The sequence below is a fragment of the Bos taurus genome, chromosome 19, assembly GCF_002263795.3.
Source record: "Bos taurus isolate L1 Dominette 01449 registration number 42190680 breed Hereford chromosome 19, ARS-UCD2.0, whole genome shotgun sequence".
Taxonomy (NCBI): domain Eukaryota; kingdom Metazoa; phylum Chordata; class Mammalia; order Artiodactyla; family Bovidae; genus Bos; species Bos taurus.
Window position 1 is genome coordinate 14,643,636 of NC_037346.1, and position 21,986 is coordinate 14,665,621.

At 44.5% G+C, this 21,986-nt stretch overlaps 1 protein-coding gene across 7 annotated transcripts in view; it reads right to left on the reverse strand.

Moving 5' to 3' along the window:
- Positions 1-5,878: 5,878 nt before the first annotated feature.
- The window catches only part of AP2B1 (adaptor related protein complex 2 subunit beta 1), a 114,305-nt gene continuing 98,197 nt past the window's right edge, over positions 5,879-21,986 (reverse strand). For 6 of the 7 annotated variants that reach the window (XM_059877728.1, XM_059877727.1, XM_024979626.2 and 3 more), the window contains 4 exons: positions 20,248-20,332; positions 19,238-19,324; positions 11,144-11,298; positions 5,879-6,344 (listed from right to left, as the gene is read on the reverse strand). In XM_059877728.1, the coding sequence (XP_059733711.1) occupies positions 6,270-6,344; positions 11,144-11,298; positions 19,238-19,324; positions 20,248-20,332 (402 nt within the window). In that variant the 3' untranslated portion in view covers positions 5,879-6,269. 7 annotated transcript variants of the gene reach the window in all.

Sequence of the window (21,986 nt, forward strand, 5' to 3'; positions counted from 1 at the left end):
AAATCGTCCAGGGCACCACCAGTCCCCCCACCATTTCTGAAAATATTTCATCCTTACTCTGCCCAAGGAGCTCAGAATTTGTCTACTCCCCCAAGTCCATTCTAGTTCTGTTTCAGCCCAAGGAAACCTAGAAAAAAAAAAAAAATCATTCAATGCTCACACACACTTTGCAGCCAGGCTTCTCAGAATTCTCAATTTAGCTCCCCTAGGGGAACACAGAGCCACAGGTTCATTACAGGGCCTCACACTGGCTTGCAGTGGTAAGTCATTTAAAACAATGTATGGATTGCTTTATATGAAACCTGGAATCAAGATTGCTGGGATATGCAGATGACACCACCCTTATGGCAGAAAGTGAAGAACTAAAGAGCCTCTTGATGAAAGTGAAAGAGGAGAGTGGAAAAGTTAAAGCTCAACATTCAGAAAAAAAAGATCATGGCATCCAGTCCCATCACTTCATGGCAAATAGATGGAAAAACAGTGGAAACAGTGTCAGACTTTATTTTGGGGGGCTCCAAAGTCACTGCACATGGTGACTACAGCCATGAAATTAAAAGACGTTTACTCCTTGAAAGAAAAGTTATGACCAATCTAGACAGCAATATTAAAAAGCAGAGACATTACTTTGCCAACAAAGGTCCGTCTAGTTAAGGCTATGGTTTTTCCAGTAGTCACGTATGGATGTGAGAGTTGGACTATAAAGAAAGCTGAATGCCGAAGAATTGATGCTTTTGAACTGTGGTGTTGGAGAAGACTCTTGAGAGTCCCTTGGACTGCAAGAAGATCCAACTAGTCCATCCTAAAGGAAATCAGTCCTGAATATTCATGGGAAGGACTGATGCTGAAGCTGAAGCTCCAGCACTTTGGCCACCTGATGCGAAGAACTGACTCACTGGAAAAGACCCTGATGCTGGGAAAGACTGAGGGCAGGAGGAGAAGGGGACGACAGAGGACGAGATGGTTGGATGGCATCACCGACTCAATGGACATGAGTTTGAGCAAGCTCGGGGAGTTGGTGATGGACAGGCAAGTCTGGTGTGCTACAGTCCTTGGGGTCTCAAAGAGTCAGACATGATTGAGTGACTAAACAACATATATACATATATATATATATATATAGAGAGAGAGAGAGAGAGACAGAGAGAGAGAGAGAGACAGAGAGAGTTTTTTTTACCATGCAGGATGCAAGATCTTAGTTCCCTGTCTAGGAATTGAACCCATGCCCCATGCAGTGGGAGCATGGAGTCTTAATCACTGGATGGCCAGAGAAGTCCCTAAAGCATTATATCTTAAATCCCAACCCATTCAATTAATATAAAATGCAAAATTTGCCTGAATTTAAGATTTGGTTGGTTAAGTCATTTTGGTTCACTGAGTCACTTTGGGCTAAGGATTGTATGCTCCTTGGAGCCTGTTCACTTTTCTATGGTTAGGATTACCTTGGTGAAAAAAACCCGAGAGGCTCTGTCCATAGTCTGTGGCTCCAGTTCAGCTGAAGACGCCTGAGGTACAAACCTAAGACTCCAAGGGATAGGATGCGTGAACCCACCTACAGCATCTCAAGCCCAGAGGACAAAGACCTGAACCTGGGACTCCGCCCTTGCTCCCTCAGAGCCGAGGATCCCACTGGCTTTCAGAGGCTGTCTGGCCAGATCCTGGGGCCTTTAACAGTTAAGTGGAGAGTGAATGAATCAAGAGAGGGGAACCCACAGGCTAGACTTGCACATTCTCCTCTAACACCTACCCAGTGGGAGAAGGTGGGGAGTGGAGTTCTCTCAGTCCCAGAGTGTTGGGGCAGTCCTGTCTCAAAAGGATACTTCTGGAAATTAAGTCCATCTGGGTCTAAACAATCCCTGAATTAGCCTTCCCCTTGTTGGCAGCATCAAGAACGGCAGGGCAAAAGCTAAATGAGAAACTGAGATAGCAAGTTTGGAGCCAACTCGGAAACTTTTCAAGAAACATCCTTGTTGCTAATAACATGTCTGGGGGCTGGTGGGGATTCTAGGATTAGTGTTCAGGAGATAGAAATGGGTAACAACGGGGGAGGTGTGATCTTTCCCAAGTGCCACACCAGGTATTAAAATAAACAGGCTCTCTTGCCTCCTGGAGCTGGGGGTGGCAGGGAAAAGAAATCTGGGTCCAAGCAAAACCAGAAAAAGCATCAATGCCTGGGGTGGGAGTAGGAAGGCTCCAACCCGGAGTCCTCAGCTCTTCTGTGGCCTCAGAAGCGATGCACCTGAGAGCTCCGGGTTTCCTAACTTGGCGATCGGTAGGGGGAGGAGGATCTCAGGCGCCCTCAGGTGGAGGTCTCTCGCCAGTGTGCCCTGCTTCTGGAGACTGAACCGCACTGGGATGCAGGGGCTTAGCAAGGCTGGCCCTTGGCCTGGTGGCTCAGAGGAGTGGGATGAAGGGAAGCTGCAGTGAAGCAATAAAGACAGAGGGAGTCAAAAGATGTGGCTTCACCTCCTCTCACCTGAAAAATGGGGATAACACTCCCAACTCACGGGACAGGCAGGCATCTTGTGCATCAGAGTGCTTTGCTATTTTTCAGCTGCCACAAGAATCCCGTTACTCCAGACGAGGCAGTAGGCAAACAGGTGTCTTTCTCTGGCAGGGAGTCTCAACTCTGCACTTTTAGAAACACTTGGGGAATGTTTTGAAATGCAGGTTGTCCCAGGCCCTACCCAACTGGTAAGAATTGTCAGCCTTTCATGAAAGCTCTGGGGTGTGATCCATGTGCACCCAAGAGTTAAGAGCTTCTGCCCTAAGGATTTTCTTGGCCAAAACTGACATTCTTAGCTGGTGAATCCAATCAGATCTCAGTAAGGCCTATCCCTCATCTCTGACTCTGAACCTCCACAAAGACCATCCTGACCCCACTTCCCTGCCAGAGTTATTCCAGTTAGAACTCAGGCCAACTAGCCAGCATGTGGTGACAGCCCGAGTTCCTAGCTGCCAAAAGATAGTTTTCATGGTGTCTGAACATCCACGTAGTAGAAGCAGTTTCTGTGCGCAGCCCTGTGCACCTTCCCTACACTGACTGAGGCTCAGGGCATCTGGGCATGGGACCCCTCAGCCTCGCTCCCCCACGCCAGGCTGTGGGGGACTTCAGAGGCTGTCCACTCATCAGAACCAGGGCCAGGGCCTCCGGCCTGGCCACACCTGGCTCGCGTGTCCCCAGCCACACAAATGCAGGTGATTCGATCTGAACTCCTTGGGAAGCTTGATTGAAAGCAGCATTAATTCTATCCACTTGCGAACATGCAGGACTCCAGTGCAGATCCGAGACGCTTTTTATAAACGGATCAGTGAAACGTCCTGGGGAAGAGGACACCGACGAGAAGCTCTGCTGAGCTCCTTCTGCCCCTGTGCCTGGGTGGCTGGCTGCCCCTGGCCCATCCGCTCGGGTCCTGGAGGGGACCTGCCAGGGAAGATGAACTGGCTCCTCTGAGCACTGCCTGCAGCGAATGCCTGAGTGGTGATGGTGGTGGGGACAGCAGCGGGTGCGGGGAGACAGGAGCCTCTGAGGCGTGTGATGCTTCCTCAGGCCCATCTCCACATTTCATCTGGCTAAATCCCCGGGAGGGCCGGACAGCCAAAAGCCAAGCTCTAATAGCGTGGTTATTAATACCCCATCCTTCCCCTGGCCCGCTGTGTTCTGTCCTCGAGTGTCAGTTCTGGGAACAAAGTACACAGCACAAACTTCATTTTGTGTAAATGAGAGTTTATTGATGAAGACAAAGTCAAGCTTCCCCCGCCCCCCACCCTCCCCCAGAACAGATCCCAACAACAAAAGAATGAAAAGTTTTCTTAGGGCAACACTTACCCCCCTCCCCCTTCTCTCCAGTCCCAAGGTTTGCAATGCAGACACAGGAAACAGGCTCGGGCGAGGGCAGACACTCAGGGAATCTCTGACCAGCAAGAGTCCTGGGTGTGTGTGCGCTTGCCGTGCCCTTTGTGAGAGGCTGGGACGTTACAGAGACAGGCTGCAGCGGCGGAGAGGGGACTGCAGGGCAACCTCCTAGTCCCCCGTTCGGCCAAGCTCGAAATGGGCCCCGAGGGATACTGCGGTGGAGGTGACAGGCTCTGCCTCTTCAGGAGGGGGGTCCTTCTCATGAAGCAGAATCCCTCCCCAGCTGCTCAGGGGCAAACCGGGAGGGAGCCTCTCCAAGGAGCGGAGGGCTGGCAGACCAGCCGGATCAGCTGTGAAGTCCAGCTGTTGCCCATGACTGCCGGGGAGGCTGAGGAGCTGGGTTTCAGGGGCGGAGGGGCACGTCTCGGTACCACCCCGTCTCGTCTGCTTACCCTGCCACAAGCCCTGCCGCCTGGACCTGCAGTCTGCTTTGAGGCGAGAACACTGCGCTTGGAGCGGGGCCCTTCTTCACTGCTTGCGTCGCCCTGACTCCACGAGCAATCTCCCAGCCACAGAGCTTCACCCACCTGCTTTTCTACCCAACCTGGCACCCACCCCCACCCACCATCCTGTGCCACTTCCTGTTCTTCACGTGCCTGAGGGGTTCCTGTCCCTCACCCCAGGAATTCTTCTCGTGGAGAGAGTCAAGGCTTAAGAAACTGCTTTGGGGGATCTGCTCCCCGTAGCTTTCCAAGTGGTATGAGTCAAGGTCATTTCACTTGCAACATGGTTGCAGGGTAGTTTCTGCTGTTTTCTAGGGTTCCTCCTCCTGGATTCACTTTCAGGTCCAAGTCCCATGTGAGGTCTTGGACCCAGGCGCTTCTGATGAGAGCGGGGGCATCTGAGAAGCAGTCTCAGTCATGGACCCGGAATCCCCAGTGCTGGGCAGCAGCAGTGCCCACAGGTGAAACAGACAACCCTGCTGGACAGACTGGTGTTCCAGGCACAGAGCACTCTTTGACAGCCACACCCAATGTGTCCAGGGGGGCAGGGGTTCTCACGTTTCCTGATCTTTTGAGAGAAGAAAAGGACGACTTGGCCCTCTGAGGTGATCTCAACCGCCTGGGAGCCTAAGCAACACAAGTGCCGAGCGGGTGAGAGAGCCGAGGGATGACTGTGTGGCACCAGAAGCTCACTTTCTCCCCACATCCACCCTGCTGGCCTCCAGCACTGAGGGGCCTCCATTCTGGCTTCAGGGTTTACCTTCAAGTCCCTGGACAGAGACTCTGCTGCCACCGGATGCCAATGAATGGAGCGCCAGAATCTGCGTGGAGTGTGAGGAGAGCCATAAGGAAGCAGGCACCGGAAAGGTAGGAGAAAGGCATCGAGGAAAGAAAGTCGACGAGAGGGTCCCGCAGTGAGAACTCTGATGGGGATTCGGAGACACAGCCCCCCACCTCTGCTACCGAACAGTCAACAGTCCTCAGGCGGTAACGTCCTGTTTGTCTTTTATCTTTTTCCTTTTTAGAAAAACAAGGTTGGATGAGTTATTATTTCAAGTAAGTCTGTTTCAACTCTAAAACCAAGATTTTAGATGTCAACTGGATCTGAGATTAAATTAAATCCAGAGCAGGAGATGGGGGTGGGGGTGGGGGGCGCATTTTGATTCCTGAAATTCTTTTGTCAGTGTCATTCTCGGATTTGACCTCGGGAAAGGACTGTGTAAATTCTTCTTCTCAGCCTGGGTGCCTCAAGGCCCCATTTCCTACACCCTCTAGCACCATTCAAGGAAGACCACCATTCCTAGCTGCAGCGCATCAAAGGAGATGAAAATACAGGGCAGGAGGAATCACAGGAAAAGGAGTTTGGAGAGAAAAGAAAGTGATCAGGAACAAGGCTGCCACGAGGTGGCAAGAAACTGTGTCTCTTCCCTCCAGGACTGTGCGGTTGTCTTAACACTTCTCTCAGTTACACACTATCCCTCAATTTCTCGTATGTGCAAAAATATAAAACAATAAAGTGCAGTTTACGTTTCAGTGACACTTTTCCTTGCTTTAATATTTTTTGTTGTCTTTTTCTGCTTTTGAAACGAGGTCTCGATTACAAAATATCAAACTACACTCAAAACTGCAGCCACTCTAAGGACAGCATGGAGAAGCCCACAAGTGAGGACAGAGAGCAGCGGGTGGCACGAGGTGGGAAGTGACTGAAGCAGTGGTTACAGACGGTCACAGGAAGCTAAACTATCCAACAGGCGGTGCCCTAACATTAGCACAGGTTAGACTAGTCACTACCTTGGCGGGTAGCCTCGGTGTGTTCAGGTTCAGATTCTACATGGCGATAACAATTTCTTCCAGTTCAAGAGTTCTTGGCCTGCACCGATCACAGGGTGGCTGGAGGGCACCGGACCAGTCTATTAGTTTTTCAAAATGCTGTCGTAGACCTGATAGATGTACTGGGAGACCTCGGGAGCTCTACACTTCAGTGACAGCTGTGCGGAGGAAAAGGAGAAGGAAGATTATTAGCACGGAGGCTGGCATTCGCTCAAAAGGTATCCACGTACTCAGTTCAAGGAAAGCTCTTTCTGATACAAGGGGAGAAGGGCTTCTATCGTTGAGCAGCCAAACAAAGAGACCCTGCTGATAGGAGGTTCTGTGGGTTTTAGAATTTCAATTTAATCAACGTCAAGCTGTGCTGTGTTTCCACCCACATTCTACGTGGGTCTGCAAAGTTGGGAAATAATTCCCAGGAAACACTGTAGGGGACAGATGCTTTCCTGCTTTGCCAGGAGTCACAGGGACCATAAGCAAGTGAAAAGCGAAGGGCTAAAACCCTTAACGTGCCGGTCATTTCATCTCTCTGTTCCAGTTTCTGTCTTCACAAGGATGGTTATCTCAGTCCCAATTCAGGAGGACGGATAACTAAGTAAAATAAAAGCAGGAGCTAGACAGCTCCAAGGAACTAGTCTTCCCTGTATTATAGAAGAGAACATACACTGCTAGCGAATGAAGGTAAGAACCAACACAGGTTTCCCTTGTAGCTCAGATGGTAAAGAATCTGCCTGCAGTGTAGGAGACCTGGGTTCAATCCCTGGGTCGGGAAGCTCCCCTGGAGAAGGAAATGGACAACCCACTCCAGTATCCTTTGCCTGGAAAATGCCATGGACAGAGGAGTCTGGTGGGCTGCAGTCCATGGGGTCGCAAAGAGTCGGACACGACTGAGCGATTAACACTAACACTAAAGAGACATTTACCGAGTGTAACTGTACCATTTATGTCAACAGTGTTATCTTTCAGCTTCTGCCTCTTATTCAGGCTGGTCAGATACTTCTCATATCACTCTACTTGTCTGTTACCACCTCTTTGTCTAGTCTAACAATTACCAAATTAAAATAGTAAAAAGATTTCAATGCTGAACACTGAGATTTTCACTTTGTGGGTCAACAAGCGCAAAATTTAAACCTAGGTTCGGACTCCTGAATTGTACCAGATTAGGCAAATTCACCAGATTCACAATAACGTTAACAAAACAAGCATATAAATTGCATTAAGAACCAGAACACTTAATCTCTGTTTTCTGTATTACTGACATCATCGCTTGTTTATTAAAGTAGATGAACAAAAGTTGTCTTTAACGATATACCATAAGATTTTACATTATCTTACCTCTTTATTGTCTTATTAGAGACTAAACAATTTAACCAAGTTCAAAGAGGTGAGAATATTTTTGGTAAAAATGTCAGGAAGATGATTGGTCAACCCTAAACTTCTTGAGAAAACTCACATCCTCAGAACTGAGTGAGATTTTAAAAATGCAAAACCAAGCCAAACAAAAAGAACATCACAAGAGGCTCTATTTAAAATTTACAGCTTTAATATACATTCTCTAAGGCATTTCCAGAACTGCTGCTCGACATCCATTAGGAAGACAGTGCTGATACACGTAAAACAAAGTGTATAACTAATTTTAGAATACAAATATAAATAGAAAACGCCCCCCACTTTGGTCCCAGCTGCCGCTCTAGGCCCTCCCTGCCTTTCTGCCCCTCCTCCAGCCTCTCCACTGTCAGTGTTGTAGACAGCTCTCATGGGAAAGTATGCGGGTTCAGAAGAGGAGGAGGAGAGGAAGCTAAAACCAGTAAGAACAGCTAAGGGAGTTAACTCCCAGACTAAAGAGGGGAGTAGTTCCTCCTCCCCCAAATACAGTTCTGTATTTTGTCACATCTTTGTAGCAGTACTGGAACTTCCAACCAGTTGGAGATCCACTTTTGGTTCACTAGTGATAAGAGAATGTTGTCTTCCTCAATAAAAGCCCAAGGTGGGCACTGGCAGGAGTCTAGACGCAGACAATATGAGCTGCTCTTTGGAGGGGGGAAGAGAGGGAGGGGAGGGAAGGGAGGGTAAGAAGAGAAGGAAGAATCTCTTTCTCTGGACTGTTCTATTACCTCCCTCCTCCAGACACCCCAGCCTTTAACAACAGGTTAAGTTTAGGGTTAAATCCATTCCTTGCTTTCCAACAAGTACAGTTAAGACAAGCTGGAACACATTAAAAAAATTTTTTTTGGCTAATTCCTAAAGAAAGCAAGAAGGAAATGTACATAAAAAAAGAAGCTAAAAAATCTGATTTAGGACTGTGGTCTCATTTTATATGGGAAAAGAGGTCTTTCCAGGATTTTAACTTTTCGAAGCACTAACCTACTTATGTGTCACATCTTTTAACACCAACCACCGAGGAATGCCACCTACCTAGACTCGCCTCCCTTGCCTAGGTAATAAGCCAAGGACTTAAACATCTACTTCAGGTTTATGGCCTGGAACACATACTTCTTCACCTGGGACAAGTTATCTTTCTAGGTGAGAAAGAGCTACTTAGAGATTATGAGGGCTCTTCCCCCGGGGATAAACAAACCTTCTTCATGACATATAGTAAGGGGACAAAGGAAGTGATTTATCATGTAGTGTACTATTACTCTGGAGAAGGCAGTGGCACCCCACTCCAGTATTCTTGCGTGAAAAATCCCATGGATGGAGGAGCCTGGTAGGCTGCAGTCCATGGGGTCGCTGAGGGTCGGACACGACTGAGCGACTTCACTTTCACTTTTCACTTTCATGCATTGGAGAAGGAAATGGCAACCCACTTCAGTGTTCTTGCCTGGGGAATCCCAGGGACGGGGGAGCCTGGTGGGCTGCCGTCTCTGGGGTCGCACAGAGTCGGACACGACTGAAGCGACTTAGCAGCAGCAGCAGTACTACTACTTGGTCATCAAAAAAAAAAAAACCCAACAAACACCAAATGATTAATATATGCAATGACTTAAGACAGATGTCAAGGATATTACGCTAAGTGGGGAAAAAAAGTCTGAAAAGGATAGGACCTGACTTTATAGAACCCTCTCAAAATGACAGAATTATAGTAATGGCAAACAAACCTATCAGTGATCCCCACGGGTTAGGCATGGGGTGAGTCTGTAACTATAAAGAGATAGCAAGGAGGAGTTTTTTCATGGCGACAGAACAGTTCTGTTCCTGATCGTGGTGGTGATTATCACAAATGTGATAAGATTTCATAGTACTGTACACTCCTTAACCAAATAAACTAAAAATAATGATGTAAAAACTGGTGAATTGTATTATGGGTGTAAGATGTTCTCAATGAGGAAAATTCAGTGGAAGATATATGGGAACTCTATGTACCATTTTTAAAACTTTATGTGAGTCTTAAATTAGTTCCAAATAAAAAGGTTTTAAACATTTTAAATCAACTATGCAACTACTAAGAGGTCTTTGTCAAAATTCCCACTATCCTTAATGAACACAAAGAAGACAGGAAGTGTTCAGATATCTGAATTCTTAGCACAACTTACCTACCAACAACTTCTGTGATCCTGAATAAGATATTAATCATTCTGGACCTTGGTTTCCTTATCTGCAATCTAGGGGTAATCATGCTACTCTAATCTAGCTGAGATGGAATACTGCAGACAATTACATAATGAATGATAAAAAACACACACACACAAATACACATACTTTGAGAAAAGTTCTAGGGAAGTAAATGGAGTTATTTTACAAGACCTGATTTTACAGTAGAAACCTGTCCCTCCAGAAGAGCAGACAAGGCTTTCCCTTTCTTGGGGAACTCAAAGAAAATGACAGGATAGTTTCTTACAAAAAAAGACAAACGACTGGCGGCGGCGGAGGTGGGTGGGAGGAGTGTACCGTTTATGGGAGAAGCCTCAAGTTTCTCAGCTCACAAATGCTTGGGCAAAAAAATCTAGTTAGATGGGACGTAGTATCACTCACACACACACACACTTGTCCAGCTTACTTCAAGGGGAAACTAAGAATTTTCAGTTCAGGGTGGTACTACTTCCTTGATGTATGCTAATGAACACACATTTGCCTTAAAACTAAGGAATGGAGTCACAGACTTTTCTCGGCTAAATGGCCAAAAAGTTCACTTAATCTACTGATTATAAAGCTTTATCAGTTATTCAATTATTGAACCTTATTTTTCTTATCACTTTCCTTTCCCCTCATTCAAAACAGTGTACAAAAGCCTTGAACATAATAGAAGAATATGGTATTTCCCCTATCCCAAGGGTTTTCTTATACTTTACAAAATGCAGATGACAAGCAGCATCTTACTGGGAGACGGTATTTTACAACAGTAAACAAATGGCCAGTGCCTAGGGTATTACGGCTATGCTGATTAACAAAGCAACTGGCTCCTCCCCTAAAAATAAGGCCAGGATTTCAATTTTAGTCCAGCGTGGCACTGAAGAAGTTTTCTAAAGTTCCCTTTCAGGCTATAAAAGGTGTGTCCCATTTTGCCTTAGTTTTTCAACAAGCATTTAGGACATACAATATCACTAAAGAGGATCATATGTACAGGCATTTTGACATCCTTACATCCAAAAGCAGGAATGAGCTTGAAATGAGCTACGAAAACAATCCTCTTAGCGCCTGTTACAGTATCACATGCACAGATACGCTAGATGAGCATTAACCGACACTGATGGAGCTGCAGGTTCTGTGAGCAGCTCTGTATACACCTGGAGGAGTCTGAGGCACTCCAGCAGCCAGAGGCCCCTTCCTGGTGAATGGAGGCAGAACAAGGTCTTCTACGAATGCAACTGGGGACTTTTTTGACTGCTTGTTTTAGATATCTGGGGAGTGCAGCAACTCCACCAGGTCTTTCCTGGCAAATTAAAAAATGCTAAGAAAAAAAACGAAAGGGCTCTTACCTCCCTCCATGAACCCATCTCACCCATTCTGAAAAAGGCCTTACCGTGTAATTGGGGTTTCCTGGTTGGATACGTAGCTCGGCCAAAATCCAAATGCCGTTAGTGAGCTTCAGGGATTGGTACAGCATGTCCTGCCCTTCCACATTCCTCTTGGCAATAGTATAAACATTGTTGTTTTGCAACTTGCTGGAAACAGTGTCTAGAAACACAGATTCAAAACGCAACACCTTCAGTTACAAAACCCAACAAGGACGCCATGAGCCATGTGTGCTCAATTAGCCCTGATAAGCACCGTCACATGCATGTGAGCACATTTCAGAGAGCCCTTCTCCCACAAGAGCAAAGTGTGAGGAAGCTCTCCAAGTGCCTATGCACCACATTCCAGGCCAGAAAACGGAAGAAGGTGCGACTAAGCAGCAGTGTTTGAGAACTACCTGTGGAGATTACGGTGGGTCTAAGCCATTGGTACCCTTAAACTATTACTAGGAGCTAGACAGGTAAAAATGCACTGAAGTGGACAGAGACAGAAATGGGTGAATGTCTGACTGCCATGTTGGGATTCACTTCTGGAACGTTGGTCCCAGATCCATAGGGATACAAAGACTGACGACTGAATCTACAATACTTCCCAAGTCACTACTACTCCACCACGAGCCACTCTGGCCTCCCGTGCCAGGATCAGAAAAGTGCCAGTTGCAGAAATCCTGCAAATCAAATTTGTTAACCTTGACGTTTAGGTGTTTGTTTGTTTGTTTTAAAGCACGAAAATGATTTCTTAAGCCTCTGGGGACTATACCCCAAATTAATAACGAAACAAAGTGCCTTAACAAAAGTTTTTGAGAAAGACTGAAGTTGTGCAAAGATGATTATTCCAAGGCCTGTAACCTCGACTGCCACTGAGGCCTTTGTAGCCATCAACACAGGAGAAGAACAGGTTGATGTTTGGGGTCTTCCTTGTGCCTACGTACAGCACAGAGACATGACATTCTACAATTAAAGGTCATTTCTCTCTCCTTGTTCTCTGACTGCTAACATGAGATGCTGCAGCACCAGAGAAAGAGAAACTTTAAGAACAGAGATGATAAACATCAGTTCTTTGTTGATAGTTTATTACATTTGTTTCTAATAAGAATTAAATTACTCAGGAACTAAATTCTCCCCACATAAAAACCAGTCATACTCTATGGGAGAAGGCTGCTGTGATGGATGGTCTTTCTATTCTCCTAGACGGTAAACCCTCTGAGCACAGGGATCCTAGAGTTTTTCATCACTGTGCTTCTCACAGTATCTGGGACACAATGAGTACCTGCCATCAATATCTGTGAATAAGCCTCTGACTCAGGTGTTGGAGATGCCAATATGTGCCTAATGCCATAGGCGTTAAAAAACATTACTTAAGACATTTCCCCAAAGAAATACAAATGGCCAACAGACACATGAAAAGATGCTCAACATCACGAACAGATAGTGATAATAGATAAATGCAAATTAAAACTAGAATGAGGCACCACCTCACACTAGTCAGAATGGCCATTATTTAAAAGTCTACAAATAACAAATGCTGGAGAAGATGTAGAGAAAAGAAAACTCTCCTATGCTGTTGGTGGGAATGTAAATTGGTGTAGCCACTATGGAAAACAATATGGAGGTTCTTCAAAAAACTAAAAATAGAATTACCATATGATCTAGCAATCCCACTTCTGGACAAATATCCAAACAAAATTATAATTAAAAAAGATACATGTATTCCTATGTCCACAGCAGCACTATCCACAATAGCCAAGATCTGCAAACAACCTAAATGTCCATCTATAGATGAATGGACAAAGAAGATGTGGTACATATATACAATGGAATGACTACTCAGCCATAAAAGAGAACAAAACAACGCTATTTGCTACAACACAGATGGAACTAGAGATTATCATACTAAGTGAAGTAAGTCAGAAAAATAAATACCGTATTATATCGTATGTGACGTTATGTGTGGAATCTAAAATATGACACAAATGAACGTATCTATGAAACAGAAACAGATTCACAGACACAGAGAACAGACCTGTGGTTGCCACGGGCGAGGTAGGTAAGGGAGGAATGGAAGGGGAGGTTTGGGTTAGCGGATGCAAACTACTGTATACAGAATGGGCAGACAACAAGGACCTGCTGTAGAGTAGAGCGAGCTACACTCAAGATCCTGTGACAAACCATGGCGGAGAAAATGCACAAACATGTATGTGTGTGTGTGTATATACACGCAACTGAAACAACGTGTGTGTGTATATACACACACTACTGAATCACTTTGTTGTGCAGCAGAAACTAATACAATATTTAAATCAACTACACTTCAATTAAAACAAACAAAGCCAACTTTCTCTGGGGAGTTCTTTGGTGATCTAGTGGTTAGGATTTGAAGCTTTCACTGCTGTGGCCCAGGTTCAATCCCTGGTCAGGACACTGAAATCCCATAAGCTGTTAGGCTGCCCCCCCAAAAAAATCTGCCAGAAAAACCTCACATCTATTTGTTTAGTTATTTGAAGTACAGTTGATTTACAAAACTGTGTTTCAGGTGTTCAGCAAAATGATTCAGATACTTATATATGTGTGTGTGTGTGTATATATATACTTTTTTATATTCTTTTCCATTATAGTTTATTATAAGATATTGAATATAGTTCCCTGTGCTATACATTAAATCCTTTTTATCTGTTTTATATATAGTGGTATATATCACATGTATGGATGTGAGAGTTGGACTATAAAGAAAGCTGAGCGCCAAAGAATTGATGCTTTTGAACTGTGGTGTTGAAGAAGACTCTTTTGAGAGTCTCTTGGACTGCAAGGAGATCCTACCAGTCCATCCTAAAGGAGATCAGTCCTGAATATTCACTGGAAGAGCTGAAGCTGAAACTCCAATACTGTGGCCACCTGATTCGAAGAGTTGACTCATTTGTAAAGACTCTGATGCTGGGAAAGATTGAAGGCGGGAGGAAAAGGGGACGACAGAGGATGAGACAGTTGGATGGCATCACTGACTCGATGGACATGAGTATGAGCAAGCTCTGGGAGTTGGTGATGGACAGGGAAGCCTGGAGTGCTGCAGTTCATGGGGTCACAAAGAGTCGGACACGACTGAGTGACTGAACTGAACTGATGTATCTGTTAATCCCATATTCCTAATTTATCTCTCCTCCTTCCCTTTTTCCCGTTTGGTAACCATAATTTTGCTTTCTATGTTTGTGAGTGTAATAAACATCTATTTAGATGTGGTCTAATTTTGGAGCTAATTCTTGCCCTCATGTCTTTCTTCCACATTCAACCCAACAAGCGCTCAGGGCAGGAGGTACTAAAGCCCATTCATTAAACAACTGCATCACTCTTAGTTATGGCTTAATTTCCCTCCTTTTATTTCCAGTTTCCACTAACACCAAGCAGAGTAGTTGTAACTCAAGAATGGGTTCTCTTTGAGAAGCCAAAATGTTTATCTCAAGGTCGTTACGCACAAGACTGAGAGAGGAGGGAGCCTCAATATACTTTCTCATCACCTTCTGGGGGGTCAGGCAGTTCTGGCTGTCACCTTGGTTCCCACAATGAAGGGCTCTTGCAGCTCAGACTGAGTTGCTAGGCAACATCACCAGCTGGAGTTTGGCTTACATCTTTTGACAGGACCGTCTTTAACACGAGGAGGATTGCTTTAAGTTGTAAAAGCCATTTCCAAGTTTCAAGGCTTGCCCATTTCCAAGGAAACAGAAAATACACACGACAGAATCTTTTGTTGAAGTTCTACCGTGCTGCACAGGCACACGTTCTAAACAATATATAGAGCAAGGCCCAGATGCCTACAGATATGTCATGGTTTTAAGTAAGAGGTGACAGGCTAAGTAAGTGGTGATGGGCTAAAAAAGAGATGATAGGCTAAGAAATGGAAGCACCCAAACACACATACACACTCACCCACTCCAGAATTAAAAAACATGGCCAACAGCCAGATGGAATAAGCAAGTTGAATGGATGGAACTTTAATGTGTTTGGAAGCATTCCGGTTAGGCTCTGCTCCTACTGAATGGCTGTTAGCGTGATTTCTATCAGAATACTGCATGGAGGGAAGAGGGTTCTATAACATAACTATGTGTGAGTCAATTTTTCTGGCTGCATCACATAGCCTGTGAGATCTTAATTCCCTGACCAGGGATTGAACCCACACCCCTGCACTGGAAGTGTGGAGACTTAACCACTGGATGGCCAGGGAAGTCTCTGTGAGGCAATTTTTATAAACCTTAGATTGCAGGTTTGAGCTAGAGGGCTTGAAGGTAGTAGGATAACCAGACTCTGCTAAGTGAACTCATTAAGAATGGCAATGGGACTTCCCTGCTGGCAGAGTGGATAAGAATCTGCTTGCCAATGCAGGCAACATGGGTTTGATCCCTGGTCTGGAATGATTCCACATGTTGCAAAGTAATTGAGCCTGTGTGCCACGACTACCGAGACCACGCTCTCGAACCTGTGAGCCACAACTAGGGAGCCCATGCACGCCAGAGTCTGTGCTCCACAAGAGAAGCCACCGCAAGGAGCGGCCCATGCAATGCAATGAAGAGTATTTCCTGCTTGCCACAACCAGAGAAAGCCTACACACAGTAATGAAGATGCTGCACAGCCAAATCAGAAAAAAACAAAACAAAACAATGGCAATGGGAGCCAATGTAAAGAAGCTTCCCAGCCAGACTGGGATATACTTCTTGACAAAACGTCACAGTTCTTTGTGTATGTTTGTTTTTTAAACATATCCGAATTCCTGGGGAAATACGATGGAATCTTATAGCTGTGAGACTTGGAGAATGAGAATGTAATGGTAAGACACTGACATCTGCCCTACAGGAGAAGAGTTTTTATTAAAAGACAGTCAAATACAGTTACACATGCATTAAGATGTAATTTCTTTGGGTTCATTTGTCTCCTACCTCAAATCTGGCTTTGGGTCTGAGGCCTAAAATCTTAGAAGATGGGAATGTGGTCTTCCCTCCCTCATCTTCCTACTTTAGCTAAGGTCGCACCTCTTCCAGCAGCCGTAAGAGTGAGAAGGTACTCCGAGAGCGGGAAGGGACCCAGCTGGGACACAGTCATCAGCAAGTTGCAAACCACTGTGACTGCTAAAAAGAACACCTTTTAAAAAAATCATTTGAACAACCAAATTGTACTTAAGTGCTGACTGGCAATGCACTTGTATTTATGAAATGGGGAGAACCATGACCAAACAAAGAAACAGAACTCACCCTCACCTATTCCCTGTGCCTGAAGAAATATCTGTCCCTTATTAGAGAGCCTAACTAGAAAATACACATGTAACATGTCTCTGAGTTTTTCAAAGAAAATCAAGCACTTAATTTAAAAAATAGGTTTGCAGGACACTTGCCCGAAAGATTCTTTTCTGGATATGGCTGGAGATGCAGCTATTTCTTATGTACTTAAGACAGTGGTCCCAGATATGACTAGTGCCAGGAAGCAAGGAGACCCATACAATTGGGTGCCTTTTCTGAACCAGTATTTTCCAGTATTCACACCACTGGTGACACATCATAAGCACACTATCATATACACTTTTCTATTAAGAATTGATAAATTATTAAGGCTTAGTAAGAGGGTTTCTTTTCTTCTTTCTTCTCTAGAAGAAATGGAAGAGCAGAAGTAAAAGCTCAATGCTAGGCTGGTCAGTACTTTAAGCCTGCGACTTCCTGTAGCCTCAGAGTGTTAGCACCATCTGTCAAATGTCTACTCTGGCACAGAAAAGCTATTTAAAGGGTTGGTGCTATTGTGATTAGGACAGATCAGCTGGAAAGGAGGTATTTTTAGCTCTCAACCCAGGGTGTTGAATCAGAAGGCACTAAACCTGAAAACGTTCCTGTTAATTGAGCCCTCAGACTGGAAGGAAAAGAAAAGCTTGGGGTAGGTACTCCACACCTCGGGGTGGAGGCAGAGGAAAAGCTAGAAAGGATTAGCTGCAGAAATGGTCTTTAAGAGATCAGCAGTGATTCAGTGGGAAATGATGGATGGCCTCGAGCTCCCGGAGAAGAGGACATGGCTGGGAATTTTCCCTGGGCTCCGTGTGCTGCACTACCACAGGGCAGGGTGCCACTGGAGAACTGATTCGCTGGTATTTGGAGCACCCAAGGCAGGGAGGAAGTGGCATGAGGCCATGGCTGAACTGTTCAAAACTGAATTTGTTCTGGGAAACTGTTTCTGTTTACATCAGAAGACACAGCTCCACTGGGAGAAAGGCCAGACACCTTTTCTTTGGCAAGATCACAAATGTACACCAAGGTTCGGAGCCCCCATCTGGAAGCAGGGGGATTTTCTTTATTAATCTGACAGGCCAGACTAAAACCCTCAATCATCCAAATTTCCATTTTCTTTTTTGAAAAATCACGTCTCCTTCACACCAGACCTCTGAGACCAAATCTGCTTTCCCAGGACTCTGGCCTTTCTCTGCTGTCTCTAGGCCAGAGTTTTCCTGATCATATGTGTTCAAGGAACACTGGTTCTCCGTAAGACGTTAGTAATAAGCATTTTGTGATTTTAAATTCCATAGGGAAACATTCAGTTGATACTGAGTTACAGTGGTTTCCTCAGTGCGGGAGGCTTCAGCTTCTAGTGTGCTTATGCGCAATGGCAACTTCTAAGACAGGCCCATCATACACTGTACTTCCCAATCTTATGACCACAGAACCCTTTTCTGAGGGACAAATGTTCTCAGGAGTGTAATATATGAAATGACTTGGGACTGACCACACAAGGGTGACTATAATCCTAGCTATTAGCCACTGTGGGTTCTGCAGCGCAAGTTTCCTGAAAAAGAGGTTAAAAAACGTAAGACTGTCCAACCTCCCAACTCGTCAAATGAGGCTTGTGGTAACTAACCAGTGAGCCTAGGAGAGACAGCAAACACCGTCACCTACCTAGAACATGGCATAAAAAACAGCTCAATTTAAATACGATTTTTTTTTTTTTAAACTCAGCAAAAATCTGGTTTTGTTTAATAGCTACATAACCAGTCAGGCTGAGAAACCTAGAAGGCATGTGGTATTTGTGAAGAGAATCAACAAACTGTCACGGCAGTGGACACTACAGAAGACTGTCTTCCTCAAGTACCTCTCCAAGGGCTAAGAGAAGCCCTGTAAGAAAAAAATCTGCCTGGAACACAGAGGATGGACCTGTAACAGAGCACACCCACTCCCTGCAAAAAAATTTTTTACCAAAAAATTTTTAAAGAACAAGTTGAAATGCGAAGCCAGTGAGTTGTTTTCTTTCTTTCTGTCTGCCTTTCTCCCAGGGCAACACTCTAGCCACAGTGGGAGGGCAGCATGCCGGAAGGAGGAAGTGACAGGGAATGAAGAGAGGCGGCACTGACTAGCATCAGGTCTCACTCTCATTCAAACTCATAAAGTCTTATATTAACCTCAAGGAGAGACTGGGACAAAGGCAAGACCCTGAACAGCTTAGGGCTCCCTTCCATGCCTGAGGATGCTTCAGTGAAACAAAGCCTGAGGCACTGCCAGTGGGTACTGTTTCTCCTCTCCGGTTCCCAGGCTCAAGTTCTAGTGTAATAGTAAAACTAACTACTAAGGCAGCTATAACTTTTTAATGGTGATTAAGGCGGTCATATCGTCATATGACAGCTGACTCAAGGAAAGAAAAAGGCCACAAATTAGGCTTTAATCAACTATGACGTAGTCTTATTTAATAATAAACACAGGATTCCAAACAAGGATCTCAGACAGAGTCACTACTGAAGGCTGATGTAAGAGGACAAACAGTCCTTTTAATTCTTGGGACAGCACATATCTTCAAGTGCCAATTACCTGATGCTTAGAATGTTCAAGTAACATGACTGATCCATGTTCAACTACTAGACAACTGGGCATGTGGATCCATTCTAGTTCTTAAATCTGTCAGCTTTGTAGCTAATCTAGTGCCTACCATCAAAACATCCCAAGTGTTTAATGAGAAGTCTGCAAAGTAATATACCCTTTACTCACTAGAAATAGGTAGCTGTGAAAAAAAGAGATAGGTAAAGAGAAGACAGAATTTTCAACTATCTAACTGAATATACTAAGATGAAAATGGAAGTTAGAGTTATCACTCACCAGCATTTAAATGACATTCCTTAATCTGAAACTGAAGCTCATTTTCATTGGGAATATCCTTCCATGTTGCAAGGAAGACCTGGCGCTCTGTGGGGGAAGCAGAGGTAAAGGCTGGGTGTGCACAATCTGGCAACAGTCTGACATCTGAGCCCTCGTACCATTTCCCCTTTGGCGTGCTGGCTCCAGCAGTGCAGCCAGTGGCAGTCTGAGACGAGCCAATGCTTAGCTATGTACCAGTGCTGCGCTCCAGGTTAATTAATCCCTCATGAGTCGCACTAAGATACACTGGGAAAGACTTTACAACTAGGCTTGTTTTGGCTCCACAGTTTTCCTATTTAGGTGATTCTGGGTAAGTCTTTTGACCTTTCTGATCCTTAATTCCATCATATATTATACCTGCTATACTACCCAAAGAGTTATTGTAAGAATCAAACCAATAAAATGCCAATACAACTTAATATGTATCAATATAAGCTAGTTTTATTAGCTGGTGGTTTCCTAAGTAAGGGAAGAGAGAAATATCAACCACCACATGGGGAGTACTAACAATTTATTATAAATCACTGAATTCGTATCTTGAGACAGTAAGAACTCAGGACAGGGCTAAGTGCTAAAACCGCACATATTATCTCAAGTCATTACAAAAAACTATTTTTGCTTTGTAAACGCGGAAACTGAAACTCAAAAAAACTAAGCATCTCGCTATAGTCACAAAGCTAACAAATAGCCAAGCTGAGATTTCAATCCACATCTACTTGTCACCAAGCCATTTACTGTCTGCTGTGGTGACTGGCTTATTCAGACAGTGGGCATTGTGATTTAAAGACCAACAGCACAGCAAGATCAACTGTGACTCAGGCAAATACATAATCAGCAGTTATCAGAGCTTTAGAATAGCCATCCCCCATTTTTTTAAACCTCAAGATAAACTGAACTTCTGGGGATACGCTCCACCTGGCGTTCAGAGGAAGGGCGAAGGTATATTTGGCAGGACAGGAGGATACACTTACCCATTTTGCCATCTTCTACAAAAAGCACGTTGAGTGGGATGAGGCAGCTGAAGTAGAAGACATCAATATTGTTTTTCACAGCCACCTGCCAGGAAAGTAGGAAGGGAAAATTAGGACATCATAAGAAGGCAGGTAGGAGGGAAAGAACAGTTACTGTCTAGAAATATACCATCCAATTTCCTTCCTCTTTAGGCAGTACAGGAAACCCCAAATTAAGACACACCAGCCCATACACTGGAAAGTATGCCCCTACCTACTCCACTATCAGAGCACCATCGATCGACAACCTGCAACTCTGCCCACTCCATGAGGGATAAATTCAAGGCAAATATTCTATGCCTGTAATAGTCTACTCAGTTATTTTAGTAGTTGCTGTTGCTATCACTAAGTACCTGTATTAACAGGTATTTCTAATCCTCATTATAACTCATGATATCCTCATTATAACTATCCCAAACAAAGTAGTAAATGGTACTCCCCTCTCATTTTCCTGATGAAGAACTGAAAGATTAAGTAACATTCAGGGCCACATTGCAAGCACACAGAAAAACCAGGATTCAAACGCAAATTTGACTCTACAGTGATTTTTCTCTCTCCATAATAACTGGTGTCATAATGCCCTTACCTTTTTTCTGACATGAGTTTTAAAGTGCTTTCTTACTTCCTAAGTCATATGGCTATAAAAGTTTGGGTCAAACACTCGTAAATTTGATGACTCTAAGGCAAAGCCTTTGAGTGAATCAAGAAATGAGTTTTCTTTTCACAACACAAACTTCTGGATGTGCACAGGCTGTGATTCTACCGTGGCCTGATCAATCCAGCAGAAGCTATTTATATATATATATTTTTAAGCTACAATACGTATAATACTTGTGTTTAGGGGCAATACTGTTGGTTGCCCCATTCAGAAACACCATTCAGAAAATCTGCCTAAGCTGAGGCAGATTGTAAGAAGCAAATATGTATGAGGGGAGACATAGGAGAAAAACTGCTTGAAACCATGCTTCCCACTGGTTTCTGTCACTGGTGATTTTCCTATCTGTGCTCTTAGTGCCACAGAAAAATATTTCTCTGGGTGAGTTTTACAATCAGTAACCATGACTATTTCTCTTTAAAAAAATAAAGGTAAAAAGTGCTTATCTAGCACCACCATTCTCCTCCCACCTTCTTGGGGGCAAGCATGTCTACACTTATCAACTCATCTTCTCCACCTTAAACTTTATTTCATCCTCCATAATTTGGTTTGGGTGTATCTACTTGATATCTTTCTACTCCTTCCCAGAAGAATTTATCAAGTTACTTTCCTTGAAACTTGGGCATTGAAACTTGCAGTTACCAACCCCTAAGAGTTTCTAATCTCTATCACATAATCTGATGCCCAAAATGCTGGGACAGCAGGAGTCCCCAAAAGCTTGAGTCTGGTGAATGCAACCAGAGTAACTAACCTCAGGAAAGAGGGACCTTGACACTCTTTAAGATGTACTAGAGCATCACTTCAAAAAGATTATACCAGCTGCAGGTCTCCGGGAAAGATGTATTTTCTAATTCATCTGGTACTCAGCAGTTAAGAGAAGGGGAACTCTTTACTGCAAATAAGGGCACCAAGAACACCTTGAGGGAGTGCCAGGCCCTGAAAAGGGCATTCAGAAGTGCAAACTGGAGGTGGTACAAGTGGGCTCGTGTGGGTTATATGTCCTCCAGGAGATAATATTAATGATTCTTAACCAAAGACTTATATT